The sequence below is a fragment of the Grus americana genome, chromosome 11 (genome assembly GCF_028858705.1).
Source record: "Grus americana isolate bGruAme1 chromosome 11, bGruAme1.mat, whole genome shotgun sequence".
Taxonomy (NCBI): domain Eukaryota; kingdom Metazoa; phylum Chordata; class Aves; order Gruiformes; family Gruidae; genus Grus; species Grus americana.
In genome coordinates, this window is record NC_072862.1 from 16,216,140 (window position 1) to 16,236,527 (window position 20,388).

Consider the following 20,388-nt stretch of genomic DNA (forward strand, 5'->3'; position numbering starts at 1 on the left):
CAAGCAGGTAGTAAGGGAAAAGGGCAGGGGCATAGAGGAATCACTGCTCCTCACAGCACAATTAAACCAGGGAAAAAACCTTCTACCAGTGCAGCGCTACTCTGTTTGGGAGACTGACTTTAGGCTATAACAGAAAAAGAACTCTTTCTGGTGTATGCTGTATCTCCCTAGGCAGTTTGCCAATAAAGCACTACCAGCAAATCTTTTTGAGGAGAGACAAGTCCTTAGTAGGAATTCCCCACAGGAACAAGCCTGCAACTTTAAACACAGGAAAAACATTTCCTTTCAAATGGGAATTATTAAGTACATCTTTTTGTAGGGCCTTCTGGTTTGGATAACTGAGAAGTTATCTCCTACATTTTTTTTAATGAGAAATTATTTCTGCAGTATCAACTGAAACCTGTAAAACTAAGTTGTGGACCTTCTCATACTTTTGCACTCCAAACAGCTATTTTCAACTGTGCCAAAGCAGCTAGATCCTAAGTTGTATTGGGGCACATGAAATAAAATAAAGGAGAACAAAGACTAGTCTATGTTATTCTCAAACCTCTACTAACCCAAGTGACCCTTCTACCAGTTGGAAATTGCCAGTCACCTTGGTCATCTCTTTCAGGAATGTCCCTTTTCCTAAGCCGGACTGTGAAATAAAATTTGTTCAAACACTAGAGAAAGAGTTAACACATGCAATTATGTTTACCAAAAAAATCCAACTCTACTGGTACAGCGCAGAGCAGACAGAATAGGCCTAGGAACTGGCTGCAGGACAAAGTGGGCGTAAAACACTACCAACTCAGAATTTTCATCTGTTTTGTAGAGGTGTGCATTACGACACATAGCAAAAAAGGTTTCTAAATACATAATCTGCACTGACAGAAGTCAAAGCAATCCATAATTAGCTAATGCATACTACTGGAAGTTTTGAGCTGCCAGTAATATAAAAAATTTGAAATATGAAGATAGGGATGAGTGCAGCATTATAGTATTTTTTAATAATTCCCTTGCAGAAATGTAATTTCTTAAGTAATTCTTGCAGTTGTACAAAGGTTACTTACTGATGCACACTGTCTCACCTAATAACCAAACAGCTTTATGATTAATTTGCAGAAAGATAACTCAGGTTGCTCCAGTAATTAAATAGTTACTTCATGGTTTTTTGAATGAGAAAATAGATGCCAGGGTAATTCATGTATATTAAACATAGCAGGAAAAAAATTTATCAAAACTATCTGTCAGAGCATTTCATATGCAGACACAAAAACCGATAAGGAGAGAATTCAAGTCTCTTCATTTTTAAGCCCGCATGAAAAAAAAGAGGACACCTCCTAACATTTGGGGTTTTTTTTTGTTTGTTTTTTTTTTTTAAATTAAGCTGACTTTCTCTCAGGCCCTTCTGACTCCTCACACACAGAGCTATAAATACATTTCACTGACTTGAGTCCATATGCAACATAAAATTCCTGTGGTATATCTGTTACAATTAGATCCAATATTTTTGAATCTTTTTTCAAATTAAGCATAATGACATTTTCCCTTACAAATAATTTATCTTGTACTTTTAGTACCAGTAGTTAGGTGCTTGGCTAAATACATACAAAACATTATAATGTGTCCATCATGTTTTCCTATATGCAAAATGAAGTATTTTCAGTAGAGTCCAAATTATCTTGCATCTTTCCTGAAAAGTTTACTTGTGTGACTTCTGTACCAGCTAGCAGAGACATTTGGAGAGAACATTAGCTAAGAATCCAAAAGTAGAAAAAAGATCAGAAACAGTTACAAGTTATTTAGATTGGAAGATATTCTAAGTGAAGAGAGACACACCTAGGCCTCAAAGACCTCTGAACTGAAAAAGTAAACACAGCAGAGCAGTAGATGTGTTTTAGAAAGACTTCTACATATATCAGGAAAAACAGCAATTAAACAAAAATCTTTAATAAGTAATTCTAAATGTGGTTAAAATTACTAACATTCTACAACAATATTTTCAGATAAACTACATATAGAGGATAACTGGGTGCAAGGTAAAAAGCAAAAACCTTTGCAATGGATGGATTAATTAGTCATGCGGCCTTAGAACTGAATGAGTCATGGGGTTGCTAATGAGATAAGGATAGGAAGCCTGACACCTCAAAGTCAAGAGTTCAATGGGTTCTTCTCAGAGTACTCTCCTGCTGTGCCCTAGATTGAAGGCACAACTAACAGTTCAGGGACAACACTGGCTTTCCTATTGCTGAAGGCCCTGAAAGATCCACCTAAATCTATTTACAGAGGAAATCTTTGCCTGCAAGATAGGACACAAGCACTTACCTTTCTGTAGCAGTGTCCCCCCACTAAGGCTCTCCCAGTCCCAACTGCCTGGCAGGAAGAAGAGGTGTCCAGGACAATCACCTGACCTGGTCTGTAAGCACAGGCTGGAGAGACCTTCTTTTCATCCAGAACCTCACTCTTTGAAAGGGTTCCCCACTGACAGTGGTAGTCAGAAACAAGGCTCAAGAATCCTGCTATCAGGGGCATAGAGTCTGTAATTATAATTAGATTCCAGACCTTTATGCATTAGGGTCAAGCCCTTTACTCATGTGACACTGCACTTGCCAATTTGCTGTAATTTATGCAAGTAAGTCTCCCAAAATGCACAAACAGGCTTTCAAGTAGAAGAGTATCACCAGTGAAAACATTCAGGGTCTAGTCACAAGAGATGCTGTACACCCAAAGCAGACTCAACTCGAACTTCAGGGGTCTAGTTTTCATAGAGTCAGTATGGACACCTTCTTATTGTTCACATTTATTTATTTAAAAAAAAAGGAAAGAAAAAGAATAACCAAAAACATCTTAATCACGGCCAAAATCCAGACTTGTATTGGGCCAGTCTGCCTGCACATTGTAGAGCAGCCCAGTGCTGGTCAGACCAATGGGAAAGTTAGTAGGCAAAGCACAGAAGAACACAACATGGTACAGCAGGATGATACAAGAAAGAAAAATTGAGGTGGGAGAGTGAGATAGAGCAAAGCATCCTGCAGAAGAGGACAAACAGAAGAGTAAACACAGAGGGAAGCCAGAGGGCAGAGACAAAAGATAACAAGAAAGAAGGAAATGAGTGGGAAGTTAAAAACAAAAGACAAAGGGAAATAACATAACACAGATGGGGGAAAAAAATGGAAAAGACAGAAACTGAAGATAGATAGGTACAGGAAACCCATCCTGCCAGAAACTGTTTCTTATCAAGCTCAGACAAGAAACACTGCCAAACAAAGAGCTGAATCAGGCATGGAAAGTTCAGCTCACCTGAAACTTCTGAAGGCAGATGAAAAAAACTACATTAAAATATGAATGAAGTACTGAGCTTATGAGGATTTCATCCCAGAGTACACTGGCCCTGTTCTGCTGTAAGAGAAAAACACTTCTTTGGTTCAATAACAGTTTCACCCATCTACCTGCAGAAACTTTCCCACAGAACACAGGACTAACACTGGCAAACGGTCAAACACAGATCAGTCTGAATTTAACTCCACATTTCCGCTTTGTTTGAAATGCATTGATTTGTATGACCCAGTACTAACATATTCTTGAAAGAGAATAAGGATTACCACGAACCCACTGTGCAAGAAGATAGCTGTAGTGCACCCTCTACTCTCAGAGAATGGCAAAAAGGCAAAACAAATCTAAGCTTGTCTATTCAGAAGATGAAAAGATAGACAAAAAACTAATGAGACTCCTGTCCTGCAACATCACTGATTACCATCTGCTTAATTTAGTCACTGATATCACGAAGAAACCCTTTCTTGCTTCCTTAAGTTATCACAAATATCTCGTATCTCATAGCATGCTGCTGGCCTCTATCACAAAAACTTCAATAATCACAACTTGCATCTCAGCAAAGATGAGCGACCACACAAACACACAATTGTCCCATCCTTACACTTAGCTTGTACTGTCAATTTTCTGTAATCGTCTGCTGTTCCAAAACCAAGAGTGTGGAACCTTCTCACAGACATCTACCTTCAGAGATTTAAGATTAAAAATTGACTCAGATTCAAGACCAACAGATACCCAAGGTACTTCCTATTTAAAAAAAAAAGTAAATATGCATACATTTGATTTACTATTTCTTTTAAGACATATCTACCTGTTTCTTAAAATGTTGTATTTTTGGTTAATTTGTGCTAAAATTTCTTTTGCCATTACTACTGCAACATTAACTGACTCTGCATTGATTAGACACCACATGTTGAAACATTCATGAGAAAGTAAGAACAGGGTTCACTCACAGCTCAGCCAGTGGTGAGGTGGTTGACACATGGTCAGTGTTTCACTGGCTCAGTCACAGGTGAAGAAAGACTCAGAAACTATATCTCAGGTTTCTCTTGCAAGTCTTGGAAATTCCATCATACAGACACTGTCTTCTAACATCCCATCACAAAGGGGACTGAATACCTGTTCTGCACGTGCACCCTTGGATTGAGGTTGCCATTACAGACTGAAGTCATAAAGAGCGAACACTTCGACTGCTCAGCTTCTCATATATGCAAACAGCCTTCTCCCTAGCCCAAGGAAAACTGGAAAGTTTCCATTTCTAGTCCCCACTTACCCATGTTCCACTGTTTGTTGCCCTCTTGTACCATTGCTTCCTCTTTCCACAGCTGATTGCAAATTATGTATAATTTACATTCACAAAAAATCAACATGCATAAATATTTAATTTTTCTGTTTACAAATTTAAAAAATATGAGCCAGTTCAGCTAGCTGCTGGAAAGCAATTAATCTATTCAACTCAATGACACAACATTGATTTACTCCCTGAGAACCAAGTCCTAGATATAATATCCATATGCAAACTAAAATTTATAAAGCTGAACTTTTGATGTTTACATCATGAGGAAGTGAAGGCACTGGAGGCAGACCATGTTCCTGTTCCTCACTCCGGTCTCTCCCCTCCAAGGCACTAAATTATACAAGTGCTGCAATCTGTACAGTGCCAATGGATGCCTGTGTCCAGAGAAAGGAAAGGAGGGAGAAGAGAAGAGGCTGTGGGGTTAATAAGACCAAACGCCTGGGCTGGAAGGAGAGGGGAGGATTATCTTATTTCCCCTCAACTTTTGAATTTGAATTAAAGCCAGAGTGGGGTACAGTCTCCTAGCAAGATCAAACCGGCTGTGTAGGGTTCATGGAAGAGAAACATGTCTACATGCAGGGGGCTAAAATCCTACCAAACCTATTCATAAGATTTAATACTGATTTTTAAGATTTGGTCTGTTTTTTAGACCAGTATCACAAGAGATCTGGACATTATTCAACAGAATAATCTCTACTTCCACTACAAGACAACTGACAGCCCTCTCAAATATCTATCTGTGCAGACACCTCAAGCATCAGGAAACACATGCTCAAGGTTCCCAGGCAAGGCTGAAGATTCCTAACTCAGCTCTTCTAGGATATTCCCTCACAGTACACTTGAATCCACACTAAGAGTTAAACAAAGGAAGTAGGTCTAGACCAGGAAAAATGTCAGTGAAATACCAGAGGAAGATGTGAACTCAGATCACTGGTTAGCGTATCTCATTACGTAGAACCTTAGTCATAAGAAAAGCCAGTGCTGCTCATTCCAGAACTAGTTGTTTTATTAGATCAGGTACACAGGATGTGCCTGTGTGTTCCCTTATTGGGCTTATATCTCTCCCAGCACCTGAAAGTACGTTGTCAGGATAAATTCTGTTCTTCGAGCAAACTTAGTGGAATTACCCAACATCAGTATAAATGGGACACAAATTTAAATGAGAATTTGAGATAATTTAAATGGCCAAGTAAACTTTATATACATATAATTGGGAGTGTTCAAGACCCTTTCTACTTAAAATGGATAAGAATCTCTTACTAAAAAAAATGTGATTTATTTCTGCTTAGACAGACCTGGCCACATTAGATAAAAAAGAAAAAACATCAGGGTAGAAAATGTTCATTTCTTTCTAACTACTAACACATTGTAGAACAAGGATAAAAACATCCATTTCTTTCTAAATACTAGTGCATTGTAGAATTAGGTCAGAAATACATTAGCCTAACAAAACTAATGCTAAAAACATTTCTTTCAAAATGATTAGCCTCTGACACAAGTAACTGCTTTACCCTTTTCATGTAACGCTTTATGAAATTAGTTGTTAGCAGATCTCTTGGTGGATTGACAGCTATGGAGATTTGTGCCCTGAATTTCTTGGGGGGGGGGGGGGGGGGGAGAAAGGAGAGATAAAGACTGTTGGTTGGCTAAATACACAGCTGCATAAATCATTCTTTACATTGACCTGAATTATTCTGCCTTTCGCTAGCATTTTTATTGTCCATATTTGCTTAATCTTGATAAACAAAAAAATATATAAAATGGGTTGTATGCACAGAAAAATAAACAAGCTTACACACCACAAATTATGCAAACATGTTCATAAATAGAAGACCTCATATCAACCTAAGTTTTCCACATAAAACCTACTTACTGATATCCAATTCTTTATTCATTAATAGCCTCCCAAAAAAGAAGTCACATGCAGATTTTGAGTCCTGAACTCCACTAAGTATTTCAAGATAGTGTTTAGTATAAACAATGAAATTATTGCAATGTAATTCAATATTACCCTTAAGTGTGAGTCTTTATAAGTTTTATTAAAAGAATTAAAACAAAATTAGTTTTCATTATATGCTTTCGAGCACAACACTAGTATACTACTGTCAAAGAAATACACCTCTACACACTACTTACTGCAGTACCATCCTTATTTGAATGATCACTTATACCAGCAGTGACTGCTTTTAAAATCCACACTGATGTTCCTATCACTTTAAAATGTATTAATGTAAATTTTCCTACCATCTCCTCATTAAAAACTAAAATATATAGCTAAATAACACCATTAAAAATTGAAAACAGACTAGAAAAGTACACTAGGAAAGGCAGTAAAGCTTCAGAAGGACTGAAACAAGTGTCAGAAACACAATAACAGCTAGTAAATATATTTAATCAGTATAAGCAATAGAAATTCAGATTAAAGTTTTTATATCACACAAATATACATATATATGCAGCATAATATTAATGTACATTCCCCTCCAAAGAATTTTACTGCTGGAAAATCTTAAACATATGACATAAGGGAACACAATTAAAACTGGGAAAAAAAACCCAAAGCAATTCCATATACATTTTGAAGTATCACTATTACCAATTTATTTTTTTTACTAAAATCATCTATACTTAATACAATCTCAAATACTAGCAGCTAATCATGACCATCAAGTTAAAAGTATAGCAAACAAATATAAAATAAAAAGCTCAAGAGTACATACCAAATTATGATTAGTTGAATTAGAATCATCTTCTGGGAATGGGATGTAAACAGCTAAGGCCACACAATTGGCAAAAATAGACAGTAGTATAAATATGTCAAATGGTCTGGAAAATTTTGTTAAGGAATTCATGAATTAAGAGTATCTACAAACTTCTAAATCTAGTTCTCCTTTCAGCATCAACACTTGTAAAACAAGTCTTACTTTTAAGGCAATCTTTCGACCGATAACTATGACAAACACTTTATCGCCTTCAGTTATATCACTATACCATATTATTTTCCATCTCAATGATCTTTCAGCATCCCCTACTCTTTGGAAAAGATAAAACTATTACTCTTGCTGCCACAGAGCACTTTATACATTAAATTCCAGAGATTAATATAACTATACAATGTTAAATCAACACATGGGTCATCATGATGGGTAAGGAATACTTATTGAGCTGTTCTGTCCTCATATGCTCACATAAGTCTCATTAACGTTAACAGAAATGTGTTTGAACAGAGGAGGAAAATCATTTGGGATCTAGTTTGTAGTAGGATACAAGAAAGATTCCCAGAAAATCACAGCTGTTCTCCTGTGTGAGAGCTGGAGAGCTGTACAATGGACTCTGGAAAATTCTCAGCCTCTCTTCGTGTCTGACAGCTGGACTCCTGAACAATTTTGCTTTGGCCAGTTTAGGTGAGTAGACTGGGGAACAGAATACCATTACTGGTTTGGCAGCCATGCATACTGAGAGGCCATGGACTCCCACACTGACAACAGCATGAACTGCAGCTACACTTTTTATACCACGTTTGGATGACTGCTGTTGAAACCTGGAGGTACCTTTTGTTTTCCAGAAAGAAAAATATTTCTTAAAATTCATGCCCATGAAGTTCATCCTTCAGTTTATTTTCTTGTAACTACAAACACAGGGGTACCCAGATTAACCTATCTGTGGAAGTTTGGAAAGGGAGTATTTTGGGCTTTAGCTATGATTTTTGACATCCTTTCCTCAATTCAATGCACAACTTCCTGATACATGTCCATAGAGTCCCATAAAAGACTGAAGGAAGAGTACCAAATATACTCAAAAGCATATTTTTGTAAGTTTAAAATATTTCTTCCTGGAAAAAATCTCCTATGAAGCCTACGTGCCCCTTAAGGTCTGTTAAACTTTGTTTGTTGGCCCACAAAGTTTTGTCACCTTAAGGGCTGAGTTTACATTCACAAAACCTATCAAGGTCAACAGCTACTATGCTGTGTACAAAATAAAGTTACAACTTCCAGACTGAAATGAACAAATGATACCAGCACAAGACTGACAGTCTTGTTTTATGATGTAGTGCTACTGGGACAAACTGCCCTGAGTTATTCCACTCTAGATCCATAGTAATTTCATTTAACTGACCTTAGCCAAGGGGAGGCCAATTTACTGAAATTAGTTGGACTTCTACCAGTTTAAATGAAAGCAGAATCTTTAATTTGCAATTGAATTACGTTCAAAGAATTGAAAAAACTAAGCCCTATAAATGAGTAACAGTTCCTATTGCCAGGTTGGCTGTTCTGTTTAAAGTAACAAAACGAGTTTTACTTCAGTAATCTACTCTTGAACAGCTGTTTCCCATTACAGGGATGTTGCCATGGCTAATAGTTCTGTTGAGGTACAAGGAGAAAAATATTTGCCTATTTGCTATTTTCTTGAGAATTAAATAATACACAAAATCAACATGCTATCAGTTCTGCCAAAGAAATCCACATACTTCCACATCACAACCACTGAACTCAAGATAAAGTGATCCTTCCCAGCATAAAAGTCATCATGAATACAGGCCAGTATATCTGATCTCCTGTATACAGATGTACATGCTTCCAAATATGTTTGGTGGTAGACATATGTTGTAAAAGTTCAGAAGATTAACATATTTCAGACACTTGTATGTACTTAGAGTGAGTCCTTGGCTTAACTTAAAAATCTTCCCTACTTTTAGTACTTGGAAAAATAATCTTTTTTAAAAGATTTCTACATCTGACTCATCTGCCGTAATGGCAATACACCAAATTGCAATATGAAAGATACAGGTTTGACATCTTAAGTCGTCTCCCAATTAACACTGCTAGATGCACTCCTAGCCATTTGACCTTATTTAGAAGGGCAACAAATGCCATACAGGGATTTGCTGGACTATAACGTAAGCTTGTAACTTTAAAAAGTTCTGAAAACATTCCCCAATCTCCTCCAAGAAAAAAAAAGGAACAGCTATGAGCTCTTCTCTGACTTTGAAGTACTTCAGTAAAATTATATTCTATGTCATTCTGACACAAATTAAGAGGATATCTTTAACAGCAATTTAAGTAAAATTAACTACCATCAACATTAATGACAGTTACCCACATATGCAAATGAACTTATGTGTTAGCTGTGATGCTATAAGAGATGCTGTAAAACAACCCCTTGATACATTCAGAAAACGCAGGGAACAGATCGTAAAAAAAAACCCACATCAAAGGATACTTCCATTCTACTAGACTAATGCAGGCTCTTCGTATTGGGTTGTTGAGGGATAAACAGAAAAGGGCACGGGGTGGCCGACTATTAGATGTATTACCCTGTTTTTTGCTCTTGGCATATTGCTGGCGTTTTCTTTGGGACAGAGATCCTACAGGCTGGGCTGTGGTGGTACTCATATTTTGGGCAGCCTTTGCTTGTCTAGCAGCATCAATTGCAGCTTGCCAAGATAGAACAGTTTGCTTGGATGGTGCTGAACTGTTTGACTGAATAGCTGGTCCGTCACCAGGGAGAGGAATTCTGGTGCTACTTGCATAGTTCACCTCTGTAGGACAAAAGAAAAAAGTACTTAATTATAATTTTTTATGCTAAAAGGTGTCACAATAATTCTGACAAAGATCACTTCAAGACCTCTTGGCAGTGTGATGCTTCCATTACATATACTACAGAGCACAAGGATATGCATATATATAACGTGATTGAACAGTAGCAAAAAATGCTCAGGAATTAAAATTATAACTTCAAGTTTAATCCAAGCACCAAGACAAGTGCTACACAAACACTTTGCATTTTGATTTTTCCCACTTAATGCATTTTCCTAACTGGATGGCAGCTTACCTGTCACCACGTTTATCCAATAAAACATACCTCCTCCTCAAGACCAACTTTGCTGTAGTACCTTAGCTTTTACTGTTTTTTCACTTCATTTTGGTCAAAAAAGTAGTCGTTTAAAATTCTTAGACATTGTTCAATTAAGGATAAGCAACACTTGGCAGGGGGAGTCCTGTAAGCAAGTTAAATGCTGCCCTATTCTGCATTCTCAAAGAAAAATGCGTGGATGCCTCCCACGAGTGAAAAATCCAGCATTGTCTGCTGATAAACATGTTCATAAAGCACTTGTATCTTTCACACTAGAAATTACAACAACGAAACCACTGTAAAGGGATGGGGTTTGGTTTTGCTTTTTCACAAGGATTTACACAATATTATTATTATTATTATTTTGTAGGTGCAGTTTAAAGTCCTCTTTATCCAGATGACAGCAAATGCAAAACACCACCTCCTCGCAAGGATCTTTCCTTGCAAGCTCTTTGACTAGAGCAACAGAGTCTACTCCTACATGCACCTGTAGGAAGGAGAGACTCCTAAGTGAAATTCAAAACTTGAAGATGCCTGCATGGGAAAAAAATGGAGGAACTGCACAATATACGTGCTGGGAATTAGGGCTGGCAGGCGGGATGACTGAAATGGATCTACCCAGGCAGCAGAGGAAAATAGCTCCCCGGCGATAGCGGCTCGTCAAACAGAGGAGAGCCACAAAAAGCACACCCCTCCTTTTCTAGACGGGGGGGGGGAACAGACAACGAGAAAGACGGGAGAGCCGCGAACATGCGTGGATGCGGACGAGCCCGGCCTCAGCCGCCGCCGCTTCCCGCCGCCCCGCTCCGCTCGCGCCCCTGCCTGCGTAAGGGGCGGCAGCACGCGCCGGGGGCGAGGGGACGCGGGAGCACTAAGATGGCTCCCCGGGATGGCGACGGCGGGGGGGGGGTCACTCCGGGGCCCGCGCGCGTCGCCCACGGAGGCGGCCGAGCTGCCGTGGGAACCCGGCACCAGCGCGGCGAGCGCTGGCCAGCGGCGAGCCGGCGGCGCATCAACAGCTGGGTGACACGAGGGGCAGTGCCGCCTCGGGGGCGGGCTCACACCGGGGGCAAAGGTGGGAATTTCAGCTCCAACATTTCTCCAAAGCATCCCTGCTCTCCCCCCGCCTTTTTTCTTTTTTTTAATAATAAAAAAAGCAATGGCACAGCCATCTCCCCCGCCTTCCGCCTGCCCCTTGGGATGCCATGAAACGCTGCTCGGCGCAAATAAACCACCCACCCACCCATCGTCTTTTCAAATCAATACTTGGGAACAAAGCCCGGGTGCCTGCGTTCCCCGGGGGAGCCCCTGCCCCCCCCCCACCCCCCGACAGGAGCAAAACCACAAACTTAGTGCTAATTGAGGAGCGAGGAATCATTTAAAAACAACAGTGGGGGATGTGGCAGCGCCGGAGCCCGCGGGCGGAGGGGATTAACGCCGAGGAGCCCCGCGTCTCGCTCCCGTGCGCCCCGGCAGGGCACGGGCCGAGCACATCGCACCCACCGCCCTGCCCTAACCCCTCGCTGCCCTCCCGCCCCGGCGCGGGAAAGTCCCCGGGGAGCCGCATCTCCGGGCAGGTTTATCCACATTACACAAGACGGAAATGTAGACCAAGCCGTGTCCTCCCCCAGCACGGCCAGCTGATATTAATGGCCCCAGGACAAGAGACGGACGCGCATAAACCCTTCCGCACGTTGGTCACACGCCGAGGGCGGCACCTTATCCCGCCTTCACCTCATCCCCTGCCCTTCCCGGTCCCTCCTCGAACCCAGCCGCTCATCCCTTCCCCATCCCAAACGTACCCCATCCTCAACCCCTTCCCTAATCCCCCCCAATCCCCGACTCCCAAATCCCTCATAAATCCTCCCCCGCTCCCCCCCTCCCTCCCCTCAGCCCCAGGCACGCCGCTGCCCTTGGTGGGCGCTCCGGCTCTTACCTTCTGGGTGCTGCTCCGGCTGCTGCTGGTGGTGCATTATTATCACTTTCTCCGGTGCGTGAGAGGAAAATGAAAAAAAAAAAAAAAAAAAGGGCAGAGACGCCCCCCACCCCACCCCGAGCCAGGTGTGCGCTGCCCCCTGCGCTCCCCGCTACCCGACCCCCATGGTAGTGACTAGCGACGTGCGAGGGGCTGCTCCTCCTCCTGCCGCCGCTGCTGCTTCGCCGCTGCCAAATCCCTCAGAGTTTGGGCCAACATGACACTCACATCCGGGTGACACGGGATCTCTCCATCCCTAGCAACCCGGCTGCTGCTGCCGCCGCCGCCTGCTCCTCAGTCCCCCTCCTGCCGCCTGCTCCTCAATCCCCCTCCTGCTGCTGCTGCCTGCTCCTCCTCAGTCCCCCCCCTCCTGCTGCCGCCGCCTGCTCCTCCGTCCCCCTCCTCCTGCCGCCGCCGCCACAGGGTTAACTCCCTCGCTGCTGCCACCGCCACCTGCTGCTGCCGCGCTCCCGCGGCCGGGCCGGGCGGGGGCGCGGAGCCGCTCTCTAATCGCCTGGAGCTCCGGCAGCCGCAAATAGAGCCTCCGCCTTAACCCCTCTGCTGCCGCGCTAACCCCTTCCCCGCCGCGCAGCAGCTCCCGCTGGCCGGGCTCCTGCCCCACACGCCGCCTCACCTGGTTCCAGCCCCTCAGCCGCGCCGTCCCCGCTAGCCGTCCTGCCCCGCGGTCGCCACGTCCCTGCCGAGGCCCCGTCCCCTCAGGGCCGCGCAGCGCCCCGCGTACCCCGGCCTCAGCCCTTTCCCCCGCCGCGCTGCCCCACACGGCAGGTACCGGTGTGACGCCCGGGACGCCATCGAGACACGAGCGGCTTTAGCGTGTCCCCCTCCACGCACTCGGGCGACCGCGTCCCTCGGTACCGACAACCCGGCGCTCACGGCCCCGGTACGACCTGCCCCGTCCACCCGTGCCCGCGCCCTTCCCCTCAGCGCGCTCGCGCTGTTCCCGCGCCGCCCGAGGCTCCGCTCAGCCCTGAGCTGCCCGCCGACCTCACGGACCTGTTGAAATGCCGTCACCCTGACTCCAAGCTAACGCTGAGATTTACAGAGTTTATCCAAATAAATAATTTGAATAAATTTGGCTTTAAAAAAAATTTTTGTTTGGCGTTACGTTTCACTGCAGAACCATAAAATTTTCATGTAGGTTTTGTTTCGTTGGTCTCGCAGCTACCACAGACATCTTGGGTACAGGTACACATGGCTGGAGGGGCCATGAGGTGTACTGCAAAGGAGAAAACTCAGGGCAGCTGCCTTGAAATGCTGCCTTGCAGTAATTGAATCACTAAAAAAAGTAATTAATAAAGGTTATAGACATACAAATTCAAGACACGACTGATGCTTCAAAACTAAAGTTTGTTTTCTCTGCAATGAACAGTTTCCAATATGTAAGAGCACTTAAGGATTATTTTTTTTAACAAGCCATGATCAAACCCAATGGGTTTGAACCTTTATCTTTGACAAAGGTGGTCTTTTGTTAAGAAAAGATTTCTTAGAAACTACTTCTACTGTCTCTTTCTTCTACCTTCTACTCCTTATTTGTGTCCCTAGCCACTCCTTTAGCCATCCTTCACCCACAACTACCTCCATCTAATTAAAAATAAATAACAACTACAGACAGTAATTAGAAGAGCAGTAAAACCTTAATACCACTGGTATTAGCAGTGAAGAACACCCACCCTCCAGCTTATGAGAAGCTCTCTGTTAGGTGAAGCCTATCCCCTTTGGCATTACCTTTGTAAATTAAAGGATAAAATACATCGGCAGCAATGCTAATTTAGAGAGAATGCCCCCATCCTGACCTTGGGTTCAGCACTTCCTTTTTTATAATCTTCTGACCTGAATGGATTCAGCTGTTGCAGTCATGAGTCGAGCTGTTGGTTTGGTTTAATTGGGAAGGTACCACACCCATTTGACAGGTTTCTATCATTACAGCGCAAGTTTTTCCAGATTAAAACAGTCTACTATGTACTTAGGTATTTGCCCTAAATGTCCATGAAAGTCACTAGGGCTTCTTTTCTCAACAGGCAGATATTTAAGTGTCAAAAATGCTTGGTACATTTTCAAAAGTATCTAAATCAAGACTAGTTGCCTAACAACCACTGCAGGCGCTGGAAGTAGGCACCTAACGTGCTTAGCAGGAGTTAGTGCCTAACCTGCTTAGGCACTTAGTACCTTTACAAATCTAGACTCAAGTATCTAAATCATTTTTTAAATGAGGCTTATGAAGTTAAGCACTGAGGCACTATTGAGAAATTCATAACTAATAAGGCCGGGATCTGACATAAGCAAAAAGCATCCCATAGAAAAGGGCTGCTTCCCTTGCAAATGTTTTCATGAAACTCCTGGATTCTGGCCTTGCAATGCCTATTTTCTAATCCCGAGTCCCTATAACAGACCATAGCAATATGTACTAGAAGCTACCAAATACTCCTCAAAACCAAACTTTGTGAGCCTCCCAATTAAATCACGAAACAGAGAGAAAAAATTTTCACAGTTGGTCCAAACCTGTAAGCACATAGTTTTGCATATTTCAAAAGCTAACTGACCCTTTATTGCTAGATCAAATTAACTATTATACTTTCAAAGTCAAAATTGTAGTTAAAAAAGAAATGCAAGTCCTTTTAGAAAGTTTTGAGAAAGCATTCAAGAACACTGATACTGTTTAGTCACAGAAGTGCTAATTAGTGAAGCCATCAGTTCTCTAAACAGCTGGTTTCCCTTCTTCTAGAAACTTGTGTCTAATTATTTCACTAAGATTGCTTCACTTTTATGTCACTTCGATATTAGTTCCTCATTCCTGAATGAAATGGCCGGCATTATATGGATGTTTTAGAATGTGTACCAGCTACCATAAGTGATGACAATTTGAATGGAAACCACCATTGTTCAGAGAAAAAAGAAATAGGAATGTCCTCATCTGTCATACACTCTGTGCTATACCATATTCTGTGTACTTCCTTTATATGTTAAAGAATGGTAGAGCAGGGAACAAATACATTTAATATTATCATACACTTATTGCAGATTTGCAATCAAATTACTATCATTTCCCCCTCAATAACATTTATTGCTTGTCGGGGACTTATTTTCTGCAAGGGAAAAAGCTGACGAAAGAAGCAGCCTCTTATGGACATCATAGGAGCAAAAGCCCATTAAGAATTTAGGAGCGTTGTGCAGAAGAATAAACCACTCAACCAAAACTCCAGCCACTAAGAACTTGTGGAGCGGTGCACACCAATACTGTGCAGCAGTTCACTGCAGGAAGAAAGAACAAATCCAATTGTAATGCATGTGGGAGGAACTTACGTAACAAATACGTAATTTTATAAAAAATAGGAAGCAACACAACTAGGCTAGCCCTTAACAAGGCAGGGATTCTCACTCATGCGGGTTAAGCCATTATTAATTCTAATAGTCCAGCTGAAGTTATTAGTATGCTAATATATATTAAACTATTACTATCCTTATACATGGGAGGAATATTTTAATGAAAGATGGCTATGTTGCAAGGAAGGACTTGCAGGATTCATTTTCATCCATGTTATGTATTTCCTTTTAATTTTGCATATACTTTCAGGTGCATCCTCTTTTTCTTTTTGCCTAAAGACTTCTATTTTCATTCTTCTCATCTGAAGAACAGTAGAGCTACAGTTTGAGTCTGAAGATGTTGTTTGAATTTTTATCTAAAAAAGACCATGATGAAATTTAAATATGTCTGCATATTGTTTATGTCAGATCAGTGAATATCATCTTTCTGATGTCAGTACAAGTAATGGTGACTCTCTAAAGAATTTAAAATAGCATTTTGTTATTACGAATGTAGTTTATATGGACAACTATAAAACGTGCATACTTCTGAAAACCCATTAACTGAGATCTCAAAAATAGATTAAAATGTGCATAAATGGATTTTAAAATACATTAATCCACTATAGAATAAAGATGATGAGAGGGAGGCTTAATTGTCCATGTTATTGACCTTATCCACGCTTGAGATTTAATAGGTAAAAAAACTTCCAAGAGGATATAACACTGAATTTTTATTTGCCCTCTGCAAGAATAGTCTTTTATGGTTTTGCATAATTGTTTTTTATTAATTTGTGTGAGCAGAGTGTCCTAATACTAAGCATAATTTTGTTTTTCTTCTCTCCTATTTAGTGTTTGACAAAAATATTCAAGATACAAGAAACCTACCACACTGAGGTCTTACCATGCAATCATTTGCATATAAGCTCACCAAAAATACAAATTTTTGAAAGCTAAATGGAAATGAAGTGAGTAACACTACTTCAGCCTAGCTGGAGATCTAGCTGTACATTTTGTGAAAAAAATCTCATTGTGAAAACTTGTACAGAAACTGGGAGGGAGAGAGGGAGGGAGGGAGAGAGGGAGGGAGGGAGAAGGAGGGAAGGCAGCAGGGTGTGCAGACAATGCTCTTTTCATTTCTTTGGCTCAGCTACAGCTTCAAGTATGTCTCAGATTGCCTGTGGATTAAAGAAATGGGTGACGGTCTCCAGTAATGCTTACCAACTCCACAAAAGTCCTAATTTATTTTTTCCATCCTCTCAGCAGAACTTTATATAATGGTACCCAGATAGTAAGGGACAACTGCAAACACGATTTGAATTAAACCCTTTCTTGTACATGTCTCCAAAACTATATTTTTCATTTTCTCTATATGCAAGTATAAACAGTGTAATCTGCTCTGAACATACTGAAAATCTGTTAACTTTTAAATCCAGTTGGATTTTTTCAAAACAAATTACTAAGAATGTAATGAAATGTGTTTTCCTGACTAATTAGATTCTTTGGCTTTCTGTGGCTTCAATTAGGATGCTATTACTCAGCAACACAGTTTATATTCTTCCAGCAGTTCCTTCTCCCAGCTATAGTTCTTCACTATTTTCAGTGTTTACCATATCTTTTCACTAACTTGCTTTGATTATTTGACTGAAAATAAAGCCACCTCAGAGTTACTGGATATTCTATTGTTCTTTATCTCAAAGATTCATTTCCTAGTAGTCGTCTTTTTCTCCCTGTTCCCCTCTGATCCACAGTCACAGATTGTCTTCCCATTTTTCTCCAGTAATCCCGTGTTACTAATAAATATTTTCCACCCTGTGTGTTATCCCCCTTCAAGAACTCTTACATGCCTATGCCAGTCCTAGTCATCTGAGGCCCAAGTGAATTGGCTTTGGTGGGCACCAGACTGGGTTCCTCGCCAGAAATTATTTCCAACTATATCACTGTGCTAGCAAGGTGAACAGAAGTGGTGACAGCAGGACTACATCACCTTAAATTTAGAGTATCCATATTTAGGATAGAAAATATTTAAACTGTTGACTGCAGGAACACATTTCAAACTGTCATTTAAGTAGATTCAAAATTTTCTCTGAAGAGTTTCATCTCTATTTTTAGTGCTCAGTAGAATGATGATTTCACAGATGGGCAACATAGCCAGCTACCAAAAAAATTCCACTACACATAATTGTGCTTGAAAATGTCACAGTAAAATGGACGGATGACTCACAGTATCAGCACATGTGCCTCATGCAAACAAATAACTTTTATAAATACGAGCCACACTCCAGATTCTGCAGGATGTTCTGACGGTGGCTTGTGATGGAGTTTCAAAACCCCGCACCGGAGGCTGGAAGACTACTAAAAACTGCACAGATTTTAGACAGAAGCAAACACGTTTGTGTGTGGGCTCTCCCACGGCGACTGCAGGAGACAACAGCCAGGCAGCACCAGCCCTCGGCGGGCGCCGCGGGAGGCGGCGGGAGAGGAGGTGGCTGGGTCCAACAGCGTCGAGTGGGAATTCCAGCCCTGGGAGCTTCTCCCACTGCATCCCGTGGGAGCCGCTCGAGGCACTGCCCAAGTGCCGCTCCTGAGTGGAGCCCAGCCCAAATGAAAATACGCTGTCGGGCAAGAGTCCTTGCTCTTCCCACAAAGCCCTTTGATTTGTCCTGTGAAAGCACAAATGTATCCTTTCAAACGTAAGCTTACTTTGCGCTCTTAGACCAACTGGTTCTGCTGTGGTATCTGGAAGTATTTTTTCCAGAATGAGTACAATTCATGTATTAAATATTAAGAAACTGACACTTACAGAGATTAGGGAATTAGTAAAAATTCATGTTTTTTAACATATAGCAGAGTACAGAGTGAAATCAAATTCTCAGGTTTGCCTGTCTCTGCTCCAGTTACTAAACACAACACATTACCTGGGGTTCAAAAAATGTTTCTGTCTTGCCAGATACAGGAAACATGAATTTAGCAAAATTCTCTGCAGAATCTCTCCCAAATAGATTTTTCAAATGACTTTGAGGGACATTCCTTGTCCAAAGTAGCTGTTGAAGAAGACTACAGCTGCACGGTTGAGCACACCAAGGTCAAGCAATGTCCTACTTCATTCTGGGGCTGCCTCATGACACAGCTTCACATGATCCATTCTTCCTTTCACAGGGATACGCACTACGTAGTGTGCGAGACAGCCTACACTTACAGCAAGAAACTGACAGTACATATTTCTGTTTATCTTTTCACCCAATAATTAATTTGTATATTCAGCAATAGATATACACAAAATGTATTCCATACTTATTTTGTTGGAAGGCAAAATTCTATTGCAGCAAAGGCATGCAGGATTTGCCCGTACCTGCTTCACAATAAGTAGGGTTAGCAGTAAGCACACACAAGTTTTCGGGTGAGTAGGAGCTAACAACCACTGCAAAAAGAAAGCTTTCTATCTGTGCTAATTGGTGCCTACTGAAGAAAATATAGTCATGTCTCTTTGTTGGTGTTGGCACCCCACACTGAAACAGGAACCACTGATAATAAGAAAATCACAGGGCTATAGAATGAGGGAGGCGTCGCAGTAACTGCATTAGAGAATGGGGGGAAAAAGTATAAAATGCTGCTACTGAAGTAAAATGCAAGTCTAGGTTTTCAGATCCGGACCAAGCTTTAAAGCCTTTTTTCTTTAAAATTTTACATTCTTACAACTAGATCCAATGAGCTGCATTACTCACAGAAATAAAGGATTACAGTTATTAAATATTTTAGAAATTGTGGTATAATCTCAGCAGTAGATGATATGACAATCATTTTTGAAGTGTCTCACTAGGTAGAACAGAAACTTGTCATGTAAAGATCCCATCTGTGGCTTTAACATGAACATCTCACATATATATTCAGTCTTTGTTTTTATGGATACATAAACACATATATGAGTTGCATATTGCTCAAAAACTCCTTTCCCTGTCTCTCTGAATCCTGTAGGATATCAAGATTCCTACCCTACCAAAATTTTTTCTTCCTGGCTTTATGGTGACATTCAACAAAACATGGAACCATGTTAGGTCAAATCTCTGACAACTGTGCTTTCACTGGAGTTCAAAGAGTTTGAAAGGACAAAAGCTTAAATAAGGAAGCAAAATAAATATCCTTTCATATCATAAGACTTCACTGTGTAGCTCTTGACAACACAAAGACCAGCTTAATAGACTGGGGAAACAAATCCCTATAGAAAAGTGCAGAAGGATCATGCTAGTAGTAGACAAGGCAACAGAGAAGCTTTCAATCAGTAATAGAGTAGCTGTAAATAACAAAATTTATTTAGGACACAATGGACTCTCTCTTTATGTTTTTCAGCTAGCAGGTGCAATTATCAAAAGGTGTTTGTGGGGTACAGTTTGTTATTTAGAGGGTTTGGGGATTGTTTTATTTTCATCACAGACACCACTGCCCAAGCATGTCAAATGAGGATGTGCCATGATGTGTTTAATAGATATATTCCCATTTTGCATCGTATTAATATTTCTAAAACAACTAACAAATTCTGTTACACTTTTGCTTTCTTCCTCATGCCCTTCAAACTAATTGAAAATCAGCGAGTGCAGCCAAATCTCAATATTCTATAATCACCTGCCTCACA

General features: G+C 41.1%; 1 protein-coding gene across 11 annotated transcripts in view; it reads right to left on the minus strand.

Annotated features, from left to right (window-relative positions):
- CACNA1D (calcium voltage-gated channel subunit alpha1 D) overlaps positions 1-12,443 on the minus strand; it is a 199,955-nt gene extending 187,512 nt beyond the window's left edge. For all 11 annotated transcript variants that reach the window (XR_008578761.1, XM_054837668.1, XM_054837669.1 and 8 more), the window contains exons 1-3: positions 12,399-12,443; positions 9,830-10,148; positions 7,330-7,435 (exon numbers count right to left, since the gene is read on the minus strand). Coding sequence is in view for 10 of the 11 variants with exons in the window: in XM_054837668.1 (XP_054693643.1) it covers positions 7,330-7,435; positions 9,830-10,148; positions 12,399-12,435 (462 nt within the window). In the remaining variant the exon portion in view is untranslated. The remainder of the gene's footprint in view (positions 1-7,329; positions 7,436-9,829; positions 10,149-12,398) is intronic.
- Between the last annotated feature and the right edge of the window lie 7,945 nt (positions 12,444-20,388).